At 47.8% G+C, this 19359-nt stretch overlaps 1 protein-coding gene across 5 annotated transcripts in view; it reads left to right on the top strand.

Moving 5' to 3' along the window:
- The window catches only part of LOC119178453 (protein tyrosine phosphatase Meg), a 365579-nt gene that overhangs the window by 172193 nt on the left and 174027 nt on the right, over positions 1-19359 (top strand). For all 5 annotated transcript variants that reach the window (XM_037429656.2, XM_037429658.2, XM_075887796.1 and 2 more), the window contains one exon: positions 18563-18719. In XM_037429656.2, coding sequence (XP_037285553.2) covers positions 18579-18719 — 141 coding nt within the window. In that variant the 5' untranslated portion in view covers positions 18563-18578. The remainder of the gene's footprint in view (positions 1-18562; positions 18720-19359) is intronic.

Raw genomic sequence — 19359 nt, 5'->3', positions numbered from 1 at the left:
CCCATTCCTTTCTCTCTTTTTTTACTTATCAACCCCAACTGTTGTTTCGGCTGCACATTGTTGTAGACGTGTAATGCACTGTCAAAATGAACATCGCTTCATTGAACTTCCACATTTTGATCACACCACTGACGGATTTATTCTGTGTGCATTCCTCAGTGCATAGAAATAGTTCACGGGCGTCGACCTCTGACCCCCCCCCCCTTTTTTTTTTATTGGTGTTGTGGGAGGGGGGGTAGCTACGGCTCCTGATTGAAAGGCTATGTTGAACTTTGTAGGGAACCGAGAATTCAGCTTTTTGCATTCGTAGTGTCACAGTGCTAATCTAACTGCCGGCAAGGCGGGCACTGAAGACCGCCGTGCGACAGCACGCTCTTCAGCCTGCTAATAGACACTTTTAGTTGGGCGTACCTAACGAGCCTATACGTATACGTGGCACGATACGTTGCGTATGCTGCATGCGAAGCGCTCAACGACACTTTCAGTTCACCGTATTGACCGTACCGAGATACGTTTGGTTGAACTAGACGTATGTTCTTAGAAATGAAACAGCTTTTGGGTGCTTTTGAGCGCCCTCGTGTGGTATCAGCGCAGTATCGTCCTCTCAAAGTAAAATATACTCGGTCTGGGCCGGCTTTGTTGCTCTCTGCGTTCGACGCCGTCGCTGCCGTTTTGCTATTTGGTTCCTATATCGATCGAGATATTGCGAGAGCGTCACGCCACGTACGCTTCGCCTCGTCATGTTTATACGCACGCCGCGCTTTTTTTGTTTTTCTTTCGGGCGTACGCGCGCATCTCAGGAATCGATGCGTTCCGTACTGCACATGCGCAGTTCTCTCCAGTGGCAGTGCTGCGTACGTGGGTTCCTTACGTACGCGCAACTGAAAGTGTCTATTGTCTAATACAGGCTATACGCACGTATAGTGCAGCGGCGAGGCGCTGAATCACGCCGGGGTCGAAGACCCGTGCGAACTTTGCACATAAAACTGCGCGTGCCTGAGCTGACGAACATCATGCGCAGTGATGTGTCTACATGAGCGAGCTGCTTGCGTCACCAGCTTTATTGCAATGTGTCGATGAATAGCGAGTGCAATGACAGCTTGCCGCAATCGCCTTCGCGGGGGAGGTGATTAATCGAAAGCGTACGTCAATAACTTCCCTCGTGGTGTAATGCGAAAATGGGATTGAGCGTCAGAACTAGGTGAATGTGCGCCCAACGTGGAATCTAATTCACACTACATGTTCCTTGCTTTGACTGCGTAACCAGTTCTCGAATGACGTCACCACTTTAGACAGATACATAGAGTTACCTATGAGTGCACTAGAGGACGTTTGCGGAGGTATAAAGTGGCAGCAGCAAGAACTGGACCGAGTTGACTGGCGGTGCTTGGGAGAGGCCTTTCTACTGCAGTGGGTGCAGTCAGGTTTATAACGATGATGATGACACTAGACAGAACTTTGTCACTAGTGTCCATGGGAGCTGTACTCTTAGAAAAAAGGTTAGTATATTCACTAAGTACCAGCCCGTTACTTGTCAGAGAATCCACTAACCAGCTAGTAAATGCAGCTAGTAAAAGTGACCCTAGTGAAAGGCACTACCTCGTTGGGCTTGTAACAAACACGAATCCAAATACTAACAGGCTGGGCAAAAGCACTACGTCGTTGGGTAGTTAAAAGTACTACCTAGTTAGTAAGTGAATAGTGCTGACTCGAGTGGTTAGTTCATTACTAAATTTTTAGTAACCCCCGCAAATTGATGTTTACGCCTATTTTGATAAATGTTCGTGTGCGTGGCCATATCAATATGATTCTAATACAAAACCATAGGATAAAAAACGAATTAACAACGCCCTCGTAAATTATTAATGGCTTTTGATTACGCCATGTAACTATAATGGGGTAAGTGCGCATCACAGCAACATACTGATAGAGAATAAATGACATGATCATATGATGAAATCAGATTCACATGTGTATGATGATATTATTTTCATACTCACATGATTATATGCTCATGTGAGTATGAGAACTTATATGAACGAATCACGAGAACACATGCACTAGTAGATCTTCAAGACTTGGACGTAGTGGAATTCTACTAGAGCAGCAGCTTGAGGACTATATATACCCCTGCTTTGGGACCGCACACCGCGTACTGGTTAGCAGTCACACAATCGATAAGATAATCGTTTTTTTTTCTATGCATCATCGTGTTCTCTTCTATTTACCTATTTGTGTGCCATTACGTAGCACCAAACTTCTATTCCGAGGTAGTCAATAAAATCAGACATAGGGCGCTTCAGATAGCATGGGAATGTTGAGTAGTACACGGATCTTCTAGCTCCGCTTAGATTCGCGTGGCGTGGAGCTGCTTTTTCACGAAACAAAAATCAGCAAATGTTCAGCTGCTTCACTTCAGCATCTTAGCCATTTAGGGGCGAAGCTCCTTTGGGCGTGGGTCGTTCCCTCGTAATAGTCTGTTGCGACTTGTAGTTAATTTTGAGAATTGCTCACCAGATGGCGTTGTGCGTATGGGTCCTTTAGGGAGATGTAGGATCCCTAATGTCTTTGAAAATAGTATCACTAGATGGCGTTAGTGTTTTTCGTATAGTTGGCTATTAAAGACGATAGATGGCGTTGTTATGAGAAGTTCACAGCATACCGAACGGATTGAATGATGATGAGCGGGTGCGAAGCGTCCATCTGTCCGTCTGTCTATCACACAGACGGACGGATATGTCTGTCTGTCACGCAGACAGACGGACGGACAGATGCTTCGCCCCACTCATCATCATTCGCTCCGTGGATATGATGGGACTTTTTTAGGCTTACCAATTCAAATCGGGTCGTGAAGCTCAAAATGGTTTGTTCTTTTATATGAAACAAAACCGAAACACTGCAACAAACAATGCCACAAGTGTGTTCGAAGACCGCAAGCACGGAGATGGGTGGATGGATAGATAGATAGATAGATAGATAGATAGATAGATAGATAGATAGATAGATAGATAGATAGATAGATAGATAGATAGATAGATAGATAGATAGATAGACAGACGGACGGACGGACGGACGGACGGACGGACGGACGGACGGACAGACAGACAGATACACGCATAATGGCATATAACTAATAACGTGGCGCGTAAAACTGAGACATAGGACAATGTAAAGGACAAAGAGGAACGCTAACTTTCAACAAAATTTTATTTCGATGAGCGTACATATATATACTCACCAAATGCGAAAGACAGAAAAAACAGTGTTGAAACCCACAATCGGCATAATCCTACTCTTGGCATAATGGTATTTTATATTGCCGCATGAATTCGCGTGGTTTTCGTGTGGAAGAGGACGAAGAGGTTGGGATTGAGCCGCTTTTTAATGCCGCATGAATTCGCGTGGTTTTCGTGTGGAAGAGGACGAAGAGGTTGGGTTGGAGCAGTTTTTCTTTTTGTCCTAGCTTGACGAGCAGTTCTGCGGAAGGTTTCCTTGAGTGAGACAAGATTGGTGACAAGATTGGTGGAGCTGCTGGGTACGACAACTGACGACGCACCCCATGCACAAGAGCCCATCCAGGAGCCGGAACACAAGCCCTGTGCCCGTGGACACGCCAGTTCACAGAACAAGCCGCCGCCAACGAGGCCTACCACCAGAGACACCGGCACAGCTTATCCATAGAGCGACTATGACTTCGCCTCAAGGCGTCATGGAAACTCCTACGTCGTCGGCACCAATTTATTGCACTGTCCAGAACCCGCTGATGCCTAGTCCCTTTCACGGAGAGCTGTTTGAGGATGTGGACGACTGGCTGAGCGAGTTCGAACACGTCGCAGCGATCAACTACTGGGACGAAGCCGCCAAACTCCGCAACGTCTACGCGTGTTTGAAAGACGGCGCCCGAACGTGGTTCATGAACAGAAGTGATGTCTTGACATCCTGGCGCGAGTTCCAGCATCGCCTCTTGGAGACCTACCGGAGCCCCGACCGCCGCGATCGTGCTGAACGTGCATTGCATTCACGCATCCAGATGCCTAATGAGACCGTCACCATGTACGTGGAGGACATGACGCAGCTTTTCAGGCGAGCGGATCCGGCAATGCCAGAAGAAAAAAAGCTACGCTATCTGATGCGAGGCGTGAAGGAGCAGCTTTTTGCTGGTCTAGTGCGGAGTCCTCCGAAGAGTGTAGCAGAATTCCTGACCGAAGCCACTACGATGGAGAGGGTACTTCATCAGCGGTCAGCCCTACTCAACCGGCAAGTGAATTCTGCATCACCTACTGAATTTTCCGCCAGCTTCGGGAGCAACAGCATTGAGTGGATTCGCGAAATCGTCCGCTCCGTCGTCCGCGAGGAAATCGCGAAACTACACGGGGCGAGACAGCCGGAGGTAAGCAGCATCACCAATATTATTCGGGACGAGGTCCAGCAGGTGCTTCACAGCCGTCGCCCTCAACCAACGGTTACAAATCTAGAACCACCTCCTGCGTCCACTGATGTTGGGAACCGCACATATGCCGAAGCTCTGCGCACTTCCATGCCGGTCTCAAGCCCTGCAGTCCCAATCCAGACGATGCCGCCAGTTTCAATTCAATCTGCGCATGCTGGTTTGGACATCGACGGTCGCCGTGCCCCTCCGCGGAAGTCCGATATTTGGCGTACGTCGGATAGAAGACCCCTCTGCTTCCATTGCGGTGAAGCCGGTCACATCTACCGGGAATGTCCATACCGACAACTTGGACTGCGCGGTTTCTCTATTCATTCGCCTCGTCCCCTAGTTGGTCAGAGGCCAAGAGAAATTGAGGACTACCTCGCGCAGCAACGTCTGCCTTTCCCACGGCGTCAATCGCGGTCTCCATCTCCACGACGACCCGCAGCTATTGGACCACGTCTCAGTACGATGGCACGGGGACGTTCCCCAAGCCCTCGTCGGGAAAACTGAAGGCAGCGACCTTCGGGGGCGAGGTCGCTGGGACTAAAAGTGCGGAAGACCTCCTATCGACGCTTCCACAAAACGCTGCAGACATTGAATTGACGTCTGAGTGCAGTGCGAGAGAAATGCCGGATTGTGCGTCTGAACCCAGTGGCCGAGTCTCACTCGACATTCCCGTGCTGATAGACGGTCTTCAGGTCAGCGCATTGGTGGACACAGGTGCAGATTATTCTATTATGAGCGGAAAATTGGCAACCAGTCTTAAGAAAGTGATGACACCTTGGAATGGGACGCGTATTCGCACTGCTGGAGGCCACGTTATTACTCCATTGGGTCGCTGTACCGCAAGAGTGGAAATACGCGAGTCAACGTTTGTGGTAACCTGCCTCGTACTACGCGACTGTTCTCGTCAGCTCATCCTTGGAATGGACTTCCTTCGAGAGAATGGCGCGATCATAAATCTCCGCGAGCGAATGGTGACTTTCTCGACGCAACTTGCAACCGATCGAGGCGCTGATAGCTGTCGTAGACCTGCGCTGCGTGTTGCCGACGAAAGCGTGACGTTGCCTCCCCGAGCGACTGCTTTCGTAGAAGTCACCTGTGAAGACCTCCAAGACGGTGACGTGGTCGCCGAGAGCAACGTATCCCTTTTACTGCTTCAAGGTGTGTGTGCAGTGCGAAGCATTCTGCGTGTGCGTGACGGACGGTCGCAGATACTCGTCACAAATTTTAACTTCGAGCACCGACATCTTTTCCGCGGCACCACCGTGGCCTTCGGAGACCGTGTAGCGGATGTCACCGAGTGCTTCGCATCCGAGGAAATGGTTGATGGAGATAAGTTTCTGGACCACATCGACGTCAGTTCGAAGCTTTCGGACGAGAAGAAGGCCGCACTGCATACCCTGCTGAAGGAATTTAAATCTTGCTTCGCCTCTTCATCTAGAGTCGGTCAAACACCCCTCATAAAGCACCGAATTATTACCGACGATGATGTTCGCCCAATCCGCCAGCAACCTTACCGTGTTTCGGCTAAAGAACGCGAGACTATACAGACGCAGGTAAAGGAGATGCTTGACGACGGGGTGATACAACCGTCGAGCAGCCCGTGGTCCTCGCCAGTCGTTCTAGTAAAGAAGAAAGACGGAACGCTGCGATTCTGTGTTGACTACAGGAAACTCAATAGCGTCACCAAAAAAGACGTCTACCCGCTTCCACGGGTTGATGATTTGATTCTCTCGACAGGCTACGACACGCGAAGTATTTTTCATCGATAGATTTGAAGAGCGGCTATTGGCAGATAGAGGTCGATGAGCGAGACAGAGAGAAGACAGCGTTTGTAACTCCCGATGGGCTTTATGAATTCAGAGTTCTTCCTTTCGGCCTCTGTTCGGCTCCCGCAACATTCCAGCGAATGATGGATACCGTCCTCGCTGGCTTGAAGTGGCAAAGCTGCCTTGTATACCTTGATGATGTGGTCATCTTTGCCGAGAGTTTCGAAGAACATCTGAAGCGTCTAAGAATGGTTCTGGAAGCTATTCGTTCGGCCGAACTCACGCTAAAACCCCAGAAGTGCCATTTCGGCTACGATGAGCTGAAATTTCTGGGACATGTTGTGAGTGCGGATGGAGTGCGGCCTGACCCAGAAAAAACTGCAGCAGTCGCCACCTTTCCTGTGCCGTCAGACAAAAAAGCGGTACGGCGTTTTCTCGGCTTGTGTGCTTATTATCGCCGATTCATTACCAACTTCTCGACGATAGCCGAACCGCTCACGCGACTCACCCGAGATGATGTACCGTTTGCCTGGACTACAGAGCAAGAAGCAGCTTTCACAGAGTTACGGCAGCGAATGCAAGAGGCACCTGTTCTTGCGCATTTTGATGAGGACGCTGATACCGAAGTTCACACGGATGCAAGCAACGTCGGACTTGGCGCTGTCCTTGTACAACGGCACAACGGCGTAGAACATGTCATAGCTTACGCCAGTCGTACTCTCTCTCGAGCCGAGGCCAACTACTCCACTTCAGAGAAGGAATGCCTCGCAGTCGTGTGGGCAACGGCAAAGTTTCGACCTTACCTCTACGGCCGTCCCTTCAAGGTGGTGACCGATCACCATTCGCTGTGTTGGCTGGCCAATCTCCGTGACCCGTCTGGTCGTCTCGCTCGGTGGAGTTTGCGCTTGCAAGAGTTTGACATCATGATTGTGTATAGGTCTGGGCGCAAGCACGAAGATGCCGACGCACTTTCTCGAGCACCCGTGGGACATCCTGATATGGACTCGGAATATGCTGATGGTTTTCTCGGAGCCCTCAGTGATTCTGACTTTATGTCTAGACAGAGAGCCGATCAGGAATTGCGCCCTATTATTGATTCCTTAGAAGGCCGAAATTCTCACACTCCTCGGCGCATCGCTCGCGAATTGTCATCCTTTTGTCTAAGGAGGGGCATTCTTTACAAGAAAAATGCTCGAGGTAGCAACAAAGCCTTCCTCCTCGTTGTACCAGCCGACATGCGGGATGACATCCTCCTCGCGTGCCATGACGAGCCCACGTCGGGACACTTGGGCTACTCGCGGACTCTCGCCAGAGTGCGCCAGCAGTACTATTGGCCACGACTTTCGACCAGTGTACACCGCTACGTGCAAGGCTGCCGCGAGTGCCAGCGTCGCAAGACGCCACCCGTGAAACCTGCGGGCCTTCTCCACCCTATTACACCACCACGGACACCTTTCGACCTCGTGGGAATGGACCTTCTAGGACCCTTCCCTTTGTCGGCCACTGGTAACAAATGGATTATAGTGGCAACCGATTACTTGACCCGGTATGCTGAGACAAAGGCATTACCCCGCGGCACGGCGTCTGAAGTGGCGAAGTTCTTCGTGCAGCACATCGTCCTCCGGCACGGCGCGCCGTCATGTGTGATTACGGATAGAGGAACATCATTTACGGCACAAATGCTAGAGGACATTTTCAGACTGAGCTGCACGAGTCACCGAAAAACAACGGCTTACCACCCACAAAGTAATGGACTGACGGAAAGGCTCAACAAGACCATAGCGGACATGCTGTCAATGTACGTGGACGTGCAGCACAAAACCTGGGACGATATCCTCCCATACGTCACGTTCGCATACAATACGGCAATGCAGGAAACAACCCGATTTTCACCTTTCCACCTTGTTTATGGACGCAACGTACAAACGATGCTTGACGCTATGCTGCCGTACGATAATAGCGATGCTCTTTCTCCAGAAGCCGAGCAATACACGCAGTACGCCGAAGAGGCTCGTCAACTGGCTCGCGTGAACATCGGTCACCAACAAGACGCAGATGCACGACGTTACAACCTTCGCCGTCGAAACGTCGCATACCACCCGGGTGAACGAGTGTGGGTGTGGACTCCTGTCCGACGACCAGGCTTGTCTGAAAAGCTTCTGAGCCGTTATTTCGGACCATACAAGGTTATCCGACGTGTGAGTGACCTTACATACGAAGTACTTCCGGACGGCACAGTGTCGTCACGTCGACAACATCGGCCCGAAACTGTGCATGTCGTACGACTCAAGCCGTACTACACACAATAGTCTCTGTGCTTGCGAGTTACTTCGCAAACGTGACAGTGATCTCATGTGGTGTTTTTTTTTTCTTGACTCTTCCACTGGTGCTGTTGTGTTCGCGCATGGTCCAAGTGCTTGTGCGCCCTCTTTGTTTTCCCTGGCACTCACTTTGTCATTCTCTGCGTCAACGCGTGTTCTAATTATGGTTTTTTTTTTTCTTCTTCTTTTTATTTAGAAGCATCGAGTCGATGCTTTTTAAAAGGGGGGACTAATGCCGCATGAATTCGCGTGGTTTTCGTGTGGAAGAGGACGAAGAGGTTGGGATTGAGCCGCTTTTTAATGCCGCATGAATTCGCGTGGTTTTCGTGTGGAAGAGGACGAAGAGGTTGGGTTGGAGCAGTTTTTCTTTTTGTCCTAGCTTGACGAGCAGTTCTGCGGAAGGTTTCCTTGAGTGAGACAAGATTGGTGACAATATGTTCTGCTGCATATCGTGCAACCCAACCATCCGGCAAGTATGCAGTCGCGCAATAAGGCGCATACAGTAGTGGAACTTGTATATCGGGGTCCTCCATGGTGCAGCGCAGCAGGCCGCTGATCTGTGCGCGTGTGTGTCTCGAGCAATGCTGACGCTTTCGAGGGTATCTGCGGTTGTGTCGCAATGCAAAGCAACAATAGAGCGTCTCGAATATCGCGGCCTTTGTTTCGTTGCGTCTGCGTAAGCCTGCTGTAGATATTCTTGAATGGGGTTTGTCCTCCGGAAACCCAAGTGCGACCAAATGGCGTGCGGTTCTTCGAAAGTGGATGGCGAGCGGCTATTCGCGGCGAGATCGGGCTATAGGTGGCAGCACCGTGCCCCCGCAAGTGTGGATAGGCGGTCGACCAGCGTGTATACAAATACACGCAGCGGCACTTCGTTGCATGCGGTCTGAGCCGATTGTCGGCGAATGAAACGTGTTGACTACAGTTTACTGTTAATACCTACGCCCTTATTTACTGAATCGATGCACGACGCCAATGCAATGTTTACATTACCCACGAGTAAAGCGCATTCTGCCTTTCATAGGGATGTTCGCCCTGGGTGACTGTCTTCACGCTTTCGCACTAATTCACACCTTTGCTGTGTTGTTTGTACGTGGTTAGCTTGTGTTCCGCCTGCTACGCACTGCTGTAGCATGACTGAACTACTTATTTACGTCTTCGTCATCTGCATACTACGAAAAAAGAAAGAAATATCGTAGAAAGCCCGCATATCTGTGCGATTAGTTTGCCAAAGAATGGCATCAGGTATGTGACAGGCTCAACTGCCAGCTAGGAAATAAGAACACCTGGCACCTCCTCAGGCCCCTATTGAATCTCGAGCAGACTAAAAGAGTGTCGCGCAATAAAATGCATCAACTCGTGTACAAATGTACGGGCACCAACCAGAATTTAAGTGTAAGGACTGGAAAACATGTATTTGTACCCACAAGTCGACTTGTCACGAATGCCCGAATACTCTGCAAATATTAATCAGGAGCTAGATTGAGACATCATTGAGGTGGAAATGCGTGGGGCCGACAGAAAAGACGCACCATATAGGCGTTTGCAAGAGGGGGGGGGGCTATCTGGTAAGGGGGAGGGATTTTCTAGAGCTGTTCACGTCCCACTGTTACTCGTTGAAAATAAAAGGCCAAATAAGGCAGGCCATTGTGAGAAGCCCGTCATCACTTAAGTTCCGTTTTTTAAAACCAACATTGATATAATTTGGATTTAACCAAATTGCTCCGGCATAGATTGCTCTGAAGGGAGAGGGGGGGGGGGCTGAAATGCAACTTTGTCCCCTCCCTCCCTAATGATGAGCCCCGTGGGCGCCTATGTGCTGCATAATGGAGCTTTCCACATTAAAGCACCTAAAACAATAATTGTTAATGTGTTTGATTGCGCGTGCGAGAGCAGCGCCAGAGTGTGCACTAGAAAACGGGAGAAGCAGAAGCGGGCCGTCGCGGGACGAACGAAATGGGCGCGTCACCGCCCATGATTCTGTGGGCCCTGGCTAGACTGTAGCGGGGACACTCTTGAGGCCTGACCACACGTACACGTTGCAGCGTATCGGCGCGCGACTTTTCGAGGAGGCGCCGCGCCTTCTCTCGAGAGAGGGCGCGTGACCACGCGCCGTCTCTCCGTAGCGAAAAGGCGCGGCGACGCACCAAAAAGCCACGCGCTGTAACGCGTGCGTGCGGTCAGGCCTCCATCTTTCTCGTTAGTTTTGGCAGCCGACGTTGACGACACTGGGCCGTTAAACGAGGGCTAGGCCCTCTGGTCACTGCAATGCGCCTGCCGTTGGCAAAGGCGAGCCGCATGTCGGAGCAGCTTGCGCGCACCCGCGCCTCTTCAGTGTTGTGCCTTGCGATACGGGCTTCGTCGTGTAACTGTGCAAGAGCCGTACAAAACGGCTCGTCGTTAACAATAAAAGCACCGACGAACAGTGGGGGATTGTGTTTAGAATGAAGGAAAGAAAAGAAAAAAAACTGTAGTTTTAGAGAACCTCATTGTATAACAAGTTAGCACAGGGACCGTAAATTGGTTGGTTATAACAGATGTTCGTTTCAACAGTAGCTGTAAAAATTGACAGTCTGGCTCGCTCGAAAAATTCGATACATTAACGCATTATTATATTCTAGTGTTCACACCCATTATAAACGAGGTAATATTTTGCGGTATCCCTGTGGCATTTGAAACGGCTGTTCATAACATGGATCAACCAGTCAAGCCCGCTTGTTTCCCCCGCTGTGGGACGAAAACTTTTACGACTTTCTTAAACGGTTAAAAATTGTGGTTTTGCTTTCTTGCTTCTTTTCATATTAGCTGTAGTGAAGCAAACATTGCTTCGTTACATTCAATATTGCGGCGGCTCTCGTGTTTTCTGTTTCGTTATTAAAGGAACAAATGACAGTGAAACTAAGCGAGACCGATCCATGTACCTATTTAGTTCGCTATAACGAGAAATTCGCTTTATCGGTGTTACATTTAACGAGGCTCAATTGTGTATAGGTGCAGGCAGGTACGGACTCGTTCTTAAAAGCCTACGTGACTTGGCATCTGCTTATTTCTTTTTTAACTCTTTTAACGGCTTCTACTTGGGTTCTGCGTCACAATATAACACCGCGAAAATCGCGGAGCATGGACGTAGAGACTCCACATGCATGTAGAAACTTGCATTCCTTTCTGTTTGCTCACTCATCTTCAAAGCCATGCCTGGGAGGTTACTTTCTCAAGCTGGCATACTTGATGAGTTAGGCAGGAGATATATTTCCACTGTCTCTGTCAAGCAGTTCTAGGTTTTCTGTGGCAGTCAAGTCTAGACAGACAGACAGACAGACAGACAGACAGACAGACAGACAGACAGACAGACAGACAGACAGACAGACAGACAGACAGACAGACAGACAGAGAGAGAGAGAGAGAGAGAGAGAGAGAGAGAGAGAGAGAGAGAGAGAGAGAGAGAGAGAGAGCTTTATTGGGTCCTGAGCAACGCTGCTCCTTTAGAGCAACGTCGCGGGGCGCTCCCACGTAGGAACGGGGAGGCCGCGTCGTGGGCTCTCTGGACAGCCCGTAGTGGTGGTGGCAACTCTGAACTTCGTAAGGCAGAGTCCCAATCTTCTTCTGTGAGCCGGCCGACTTGGGCCCCGTAACGAGGGGCACTGCCACAGCATATGTGCAAAGTCACTAACCTCACCACAATGTAATTAAGTCATGTGAATTTAGGGGCTCTTGACCCCCCTTGGTGTTCAGGCTCGAGGGCGGGGACAGTCTTGAAAGTATCCCCCCCCCCCGCCCCGCTTGTAATCGATATTTAAAACATACCCTGATAATCTATTCTAGTCGTATGCATACTTCCATATCCTAGGCGGTGGTGTTCGTATTCAAGTTTCTTTAGTGTCTGTTTATTTTGAGTGGTAACTGTGTTCCGCACCCTAAGCTCTGTGAGAGTGTATTCAAAATGCAACTACCGTTCTATCGGTTTCCGAGAAGGCTCAGTAGCACAATACAATTACGCGAAGTGTGAACTTATTCTTGTTTTATTGCGATAACAGTTATATAGAAACTGTTGGCGGGTTTCAGTCGTCGCCGTCATGTTCAGTATAATTTTCTAATCTATAACGTCACCTCTCGCATCGATATGTTCTACGCGCTAGTACTAGCGCGCTGGTCGAACGCGGCTGAAGCTGAGGTAAAAAAAAAAAAAGCCGCCTTACGAAGGCCACGTGCAATAAAATTGCCGTTCCTGCGACGCTTGCAGAACTCCTTGGATGCGCCTCTGATGGCGTCTTAAACCACGCGGCCTTTTTCAGCGCGAGAGATCGTCTTTTGACCTTCCACGATATAACAAAACACTACCGCCTGCAGCGCACTATATACCCCCCCTTACATCATGGAGCTTCGCGCTACCATGAAATACTATGGCGCCAGTTACAGACCAGTACGTTTCCTACCCCATCTTTTCGCCATCTTATACACCCTGCGATATAGCCCTCCCCTTTGTGCATTTTCTGTCGACAAAGAGCTAACCTAGACCATATCATGTGGGTGTGTCCTCGAAACTCACCACCCAATTCTCTACACATTAACAGTAAGGAGCAGTGGGAGGCTGCTATGTGCAGCTCGGCGCCCGAGGTCCCGGACCAGATCTTGGATTGGGCCAAGAGGGTAGCGGAGACCTACGCTGGGTAGGCTCCTCTGACACTCCACCACCGCACCTTTCCCTCTTGGGATAAAGTTTTTCTCCTCCTCCTCCTCCTTGGATGCGGGTGCGAGTAGACAAGGATGAAGGGAATAACGACAGGCACACTGACGCTAGGGGCAACAAAACTAACAGTTGTTCCCCGTACGAATAAAATCGATGAGCGAAGCTCTTTAGAAATGGGACGCCAACGACAATGCGCCTGATCTCGCCGCTGGCTTTCATGAAAGTGGTAGGTTGGGGAGCGGGCGGGGAGAGTGTCAGCTGCGCTTGGTGGCGAGAACGACCGAGGGAGGGAATGTGTGGCGCAACCGGAAGCGCGCTGCACACTCCCTCGCTTGCCGGGAGCGCGCGCCTGTTGTTCTGCTCGGCGCACTTGCCCGACGCAGGGAGCCTCGACGGTGACAGTGGAGTGCAGGCCTAAGGAGCTTCGCTCATAAAAAAAAAAAAAATGTTGTCAGTAGCGCCAGTTAATGTGTACTTTCTTCCCCTTCGTCCCTGTCTTTTCGCGCCCACATCCAAGAAACATGACTGACCAACACGCCCGCAGCTCTACCTTTCAGGACGCTTCGGCTGTCTTTAGTAGGAGCGCGATGAGGTGCCGCGAGGGAAAGGGTGGAGAGGTAGGGGCTGCGTCGTATGAGTACAAACTGCGCTCGTAAAAGGAACACGCGTTATCTCGACAGAAGTCGGCAGACTGCGCCGTAACTTTCTCTGTTCGCACCGTTTATATGGTTGATTGATTAGACAGCACGAAAGCCGCTTCATTCCCAGGAGCGGCCGTATTCCATTTAACCACTGTTTTTCTGTGTTACTTGGGATCGGATCCGAAGGAGCTAGCCACTAGCCTTACTCCGTATCACCTTCCGATTTTTTGCTGTCGCATTCATTGCTTCTTCCTTGTGGTGAAACTGGGGCATTTTTTTTTTTACTTCACATCACAAGCTCAACTGTAAAATGATATCTGTGTTTATGGAAACAAAATCGAAACTATCACGAGATCTATGTCCCCCTTTGTGATATTCTAAATGCATGCCACTGCAAATCCGACTCTTTCGAACAAGCGTAAATGAAAGTATTTTTTTTTATATCGAACTAGTTTCGAATGTGATGATGATATAACGTCCGTCAGTTCAAAAGGAAGAATCTACGGATACATCGAAGGAAAATAGCCGGAAACTTCATACATCGAACATCAATCGGGTAGCGTGAAACACCCCAAAAAGTTTGCTCTCCCGCACGATAAGGATTTTTGCTCTCAAAAGAAAGGCTTTTCCGCATGCATACAGAAGAGCAAGTGGTGGGGTCAGGAGGACGCCGCGCGGAGTGAGTAGAAACTACCGTTTGCCATTACGCGCTTACTCCGTTCGTTTCTGCGCTCCCCTTGTTGATAGGATCGTGGCGATGAAACGCAAGAACCCGTTGTTCTCCTCAAAGTTGGCGATAATCAACGCAGTCCAACGCGGTGAACAGACGCCCGTCGTCGCCGCTGCATACGCATCCCAACAAGACATCTGACTCCAGGGCAAAGCGGACTGGAGGCTTCCAGCGCCCGACGTGTACACACAGCCGCTTATGAACGTGTGGAGGCGCCTTCTTCGTCGATACCGTATTTTCTCCCGTGTATCCCGCCCCTACGTATACGTCGCACCTACAAATACATACCGCGGGAAATTAGAAATTACCGTAGAAAATATAAAACCTCGCGCATTGCTGTGAAGCCTGCTTCGCTTCATTATCTCTAAGACATGCCATGAAACCGACTAGCAGACGGTAGCGCGCATTGAAAATATGGAATTTTTTACATTGAAATATATCGGTTGTCAAACTCATTTCCTTTGTTTTTTAAAGTTGAATAGATGTTACTTTAACTGTAGCGCAGTCTTCCTTTTTGCAAAGCACCTCCGTCATTGTCTTTAATTGTGCTTGTATATATATGCCTTCTTGATGAAGCAATGTAAGGATAACTACCTTATGACTAAAGATCGGTGTGCCTGTTTAAAATCTAAAAAAAAATGCGATAAGAATTCGCCGGCAAAATTTTTGGCAGGATTCATCTGATAAACTCCTATTTTTACCGTCAATGCGGCTCTGTTCTATTCTTGCCCCGCCGCGGGCGAGAATGGAACACGAATTAACTGGTGCAAACGTGATAATCGTGATATGTGTGTCATGTGAAAACATGAGGTACATGCCACAGTCAAGGCGTCAATACATCTCGACGTGACGCGGTGCGCGTGCTCGCCGGCGTTGCTTTGACGCATGCGCGTTTCAGCTCGTCCGGCGTCCCTCCGTCACGGAAAGAGGGTGGCGCAGTGTTGTCTGGGTAACGCATCGGCGCGAAATGCAGCATGTCGCATTTCGCACCGGTTGCCGTTGGGCCGCGCCGACGGGCGTTGGTCGGGCTAGTCGCTCCTGGCGTCAGACTCGCGTTTTGTGCCCAGCGTGCGCGTGCGTCAATGCTACATTGGAGGATATGGGGCTCTTCAGGACGCGCTCGCGGCCGTTTTGCTAGCTCCACATATACCAAATTTGCTGTTAAGTGACGTCAATGGATGACGAAAGTATATGACTGGTGCAAACATGGTAATCCTGACATGCATGTCATGTAAGAACATGACAACATAGAATGCTCATAGCGTTCTCGCGGTCCTTTCACTAGCTCCACATATACTAAATTCGGTATCATGTGACGTGAATGGATGACGAAGGTAAAGGACACATCCAAACATGATAATCATGACACGGAAGTCATGTACGGCATCATTTACCTCCACCTCGTAATGTTGTGCTGCTTTTAAAATGACATGTCAACCTTTCTCATCCGTGCTTCGCATATCATCGATTCCCACTTTATGTGGGATCTTCCCATTTTTGTAGTAGTCTTTTTAATAAAATATTACAAGATTGTCACCTGGGATTCTGCAGGTCTCAATATATTTACACTACATTCTAATTTTACAATAATTGATGAGGGAATGCTCATATTCTTGGCATGGTTTTTATATGGACAGCCAGTCGACATTCAGGACTTAATGTCCGGTTGGACATCCAGCTCGGATGTCCAGAGAACAGCCACATGGTACATGGATTTTTACAGTACGTTCATTGGCTATCTGTGTTGGATGTCCATACGGCTGGGCGTTCGTATTCAGAATGGACAGCCAGCGGATATCCGTGGTTACTTGGGTACAAGCTTTATGGTTGTAATACACCCATATGCATATGGGTGTACTTGAGCATGTGTCCATGCATGTTTGTGCGTGCAAACCTTCTAGACAATTAAAGTGTGCTTCGTGTGTTCTGATATTTTTGTTCAAATTTAATTTAATCTAAGATAATGGATTATTGCAGATAATGCAAAACCAAACTCCATGTTTAGAAGAATCCAGGATATACAAGAAATAAGCTCTGGTAGATGTCAAATATCTGCCAAAAAATAAACTACAAAAGATGTCTCCTGTATTTCAAGAAAAATAAACTCCAAAAACACAGAGCTCGACATAGGATGTATGAAATGTACAAGTTAGTTGAGCTATTAATTCGTAATTTCAAATGGCTTGTGCGTTCACTTTTTTTTTAGTTGAGCCCTGTAGGTCCATTGCACTCTTGTTAAAGTACCGTTCTACAATGTATTTGCAATTCACATGACGTAAAATGACTCCCTACTTCAAATATAGAACCAAACCTAAACTCTGAAAGCACCATACCGAGCTACCAATCATAGCGGCTTTCGGACTACTTCGTTTAAGAACCAATTATGGCTTGTAAATGACAAAAATAAAAAATAAAGGACTCGGACTACTTAATTCATTTCATAATGGCGTTTATGCGATGAACATAACACAACTTGAACTGTTTACACTTACCTGATCTTTTTTTAATAAAACCCATTACCAGTCAAGCACAATTTCTTTTTTATTTGTATATCATCATCATGACAAGCCTATTTTAGCTCCCCTGTGGGATGAAGTCCCCCAGTGGTCAATAATGAAGCCTGTTCCGAACGAAGTGATTCTATTTTATGCCACCGCATTTCTTCGTTCTATCATCAATTTTAACCTTTCACCATTTATGGCTGCATTTCCCATCTATTGGTATTCATGCCATCTCTCTAACTGACCAATCAGCCATTCTTTGTATGTGCATCAATGTATTTTTTTAATTTAATGATATGTAATCTTTGCATTGTTTTAGCAGACAATTGTTATGGTTGCTTGTTCTTCCTCCGAAAAGCTCTTCAGTTTATAATGTTTTTTTTTCATTAAAAACATGTTTTCTAATATGTGTTGACTGTGACTCACTGCAATTTTCATGTTAGCCTTCTCATTTTTTTTTTTAGAAATTCTCGGTGTTTTGAAAAAGCTTCACAAAAAAAGAAGTGCAGCAATTCATATAGATGTATAATTGTTATAATTGTGTCAATTGTGGTGAAATAAACCAAATTTGAAAAAAAAAACTTAAAAAAAAGATGCTGTACTTTTCTGCACTTACACGTGGCGTCGTTATTCTTTCTTTAACAAGCATTTTTTGTTTTAGTAGCCTTCTTGACATTGCTTCAGGGACTACCTGTGCTGTGCATCCACATCACATGGTGCTTACATTTCAACATCACTCGTGAGGGACGTAGTTCATACACATAAAAAACTGCATGCTAATAAAGTCATGACCTTAGCCATGCCTAAGATAAGGTTGTATGCTAAATAGTGTAAATTAAAAAACATTAGTACCCACCAACGCCAGTTTTCGTAAAATATTTAGTTATTCAGTTTACGAAAGCGTCAATGCCAGTCGGTTCCAATGCTTGTTAGCAAGATTCACATTGTAATAGTTGGAATGACTACACGAGGAAGTCAACATTGCTCTAGACAGCAGATACAAAATGCTAGACATGTCAAAACTTAATCACAACTGAACTTTGTAAATGTTTTTTGCAGCAATGCACTCAACCTAAGTGAAGTCATCACTACTTGTAATGTTCTAACTCTTGCACTAGGATGCTTTCCGTGAAGTCAAGGATGTTCTCTTTAATCATTTGCCATTTGTTCGTCCTGACCTTCTCATTTCTTTGTAAAAAATTTCAATTATAAGTAAGCTTTTACGATGTCTTGTTGTGTCTATTTGCTTTGTGCTATGCTACTTTCGTGTATCTATCTGATGTGCGTAAATTTTCTCACTTTTGCTGGCTACTGGAGGCCATATGCCTGCTGAAGAACAAGCATGCACTAAGATAGAGAACCAGCAGATGTGGAAACATTCACGTGAACCATTAAGAGTTTAATTACATGCACAGTAACTGCAGTAATTAGAAACTGCCTTAATACAATCTTTCTCTCTCTCTCTTCGCAAAATGCAGTGGCTGGCGAAGGACAATGTCCAGGAGGGCACTGGGCAGCACCAGCGGCACCTACCACGTCCAAGCCTCCGAGTCAGCCCGTGACGCCAAGAACGTCAAGACCCTCCGCTGCATCATCTTCTTTTTGGATGACAGCCAGCACACTTTTGATATTGAGGTACTGCCCATGCGTTGAACCCTTAAGACTTTTACCACGAAGCTGTATTGGTCTCGAGTTCCTCCACTAGAGAGGCCAGCGCTGCGATCGTTTTGACGTCACAGATAGGATGCGCAGTTGTGGTATACGGCAGCTTAGCTTTTGCGACACCAATTGCATCGTCCCTCATTGCTGCACCGGTCTTTAGTCGCAATTTTACGATGCAAATTAGACACAAGAGTGCCACAGGGGGCATTGATTCATACTTTTCTTGCCCTTATTATCGGGTCTTACTGCTTCTTTAAAGGCCAACTCTGGCAATTTTTCAAGGCAGTGGATCTCAATGAAATACATTGGGTACGTTCATTTGCACGTTTGCGCCATGCATGCCAAATTGCAGGCTTGATAGTTTCGTAGATTTTTTTTTCAAATGAATTTTATAACTTGCCTCAAAACGCTTACCTCGCTTGCCATAATTAATGGCACCATTGTGTGTGTGACGTTGAGTTTTGCCTGGCGGAAGTGACTAAGTGATGTGCTTCTGCAATGGCTGCTTGTATGCTATGAACTGTGTGGGTTTGGCCGGCGCTTTTTAGGTTGAGCGTGTGATTTCCTTTTCTGCGTTGGTGGGCGTGCGTTAGGTTCCAAGTGGTGTTGCATT

Source organism: Rhipicephalus microplus, chromosome 1 (genome assembly GCF_043290135.1).
Source record: "Rhipicephalus microplus isolate Deutch F79 chromosome 1, USDA_Rmic, whole genome shotgun sequence".
NCBI lineage: Eukaryota > Metazoa > Arthropoda > Arachnida > Ixodida > Ixodidae > Rhipicephalus > Rhipicephalus microplus.
This window is presented reverse-complemented; position numbering and strand designations above follow the sequence as displayed.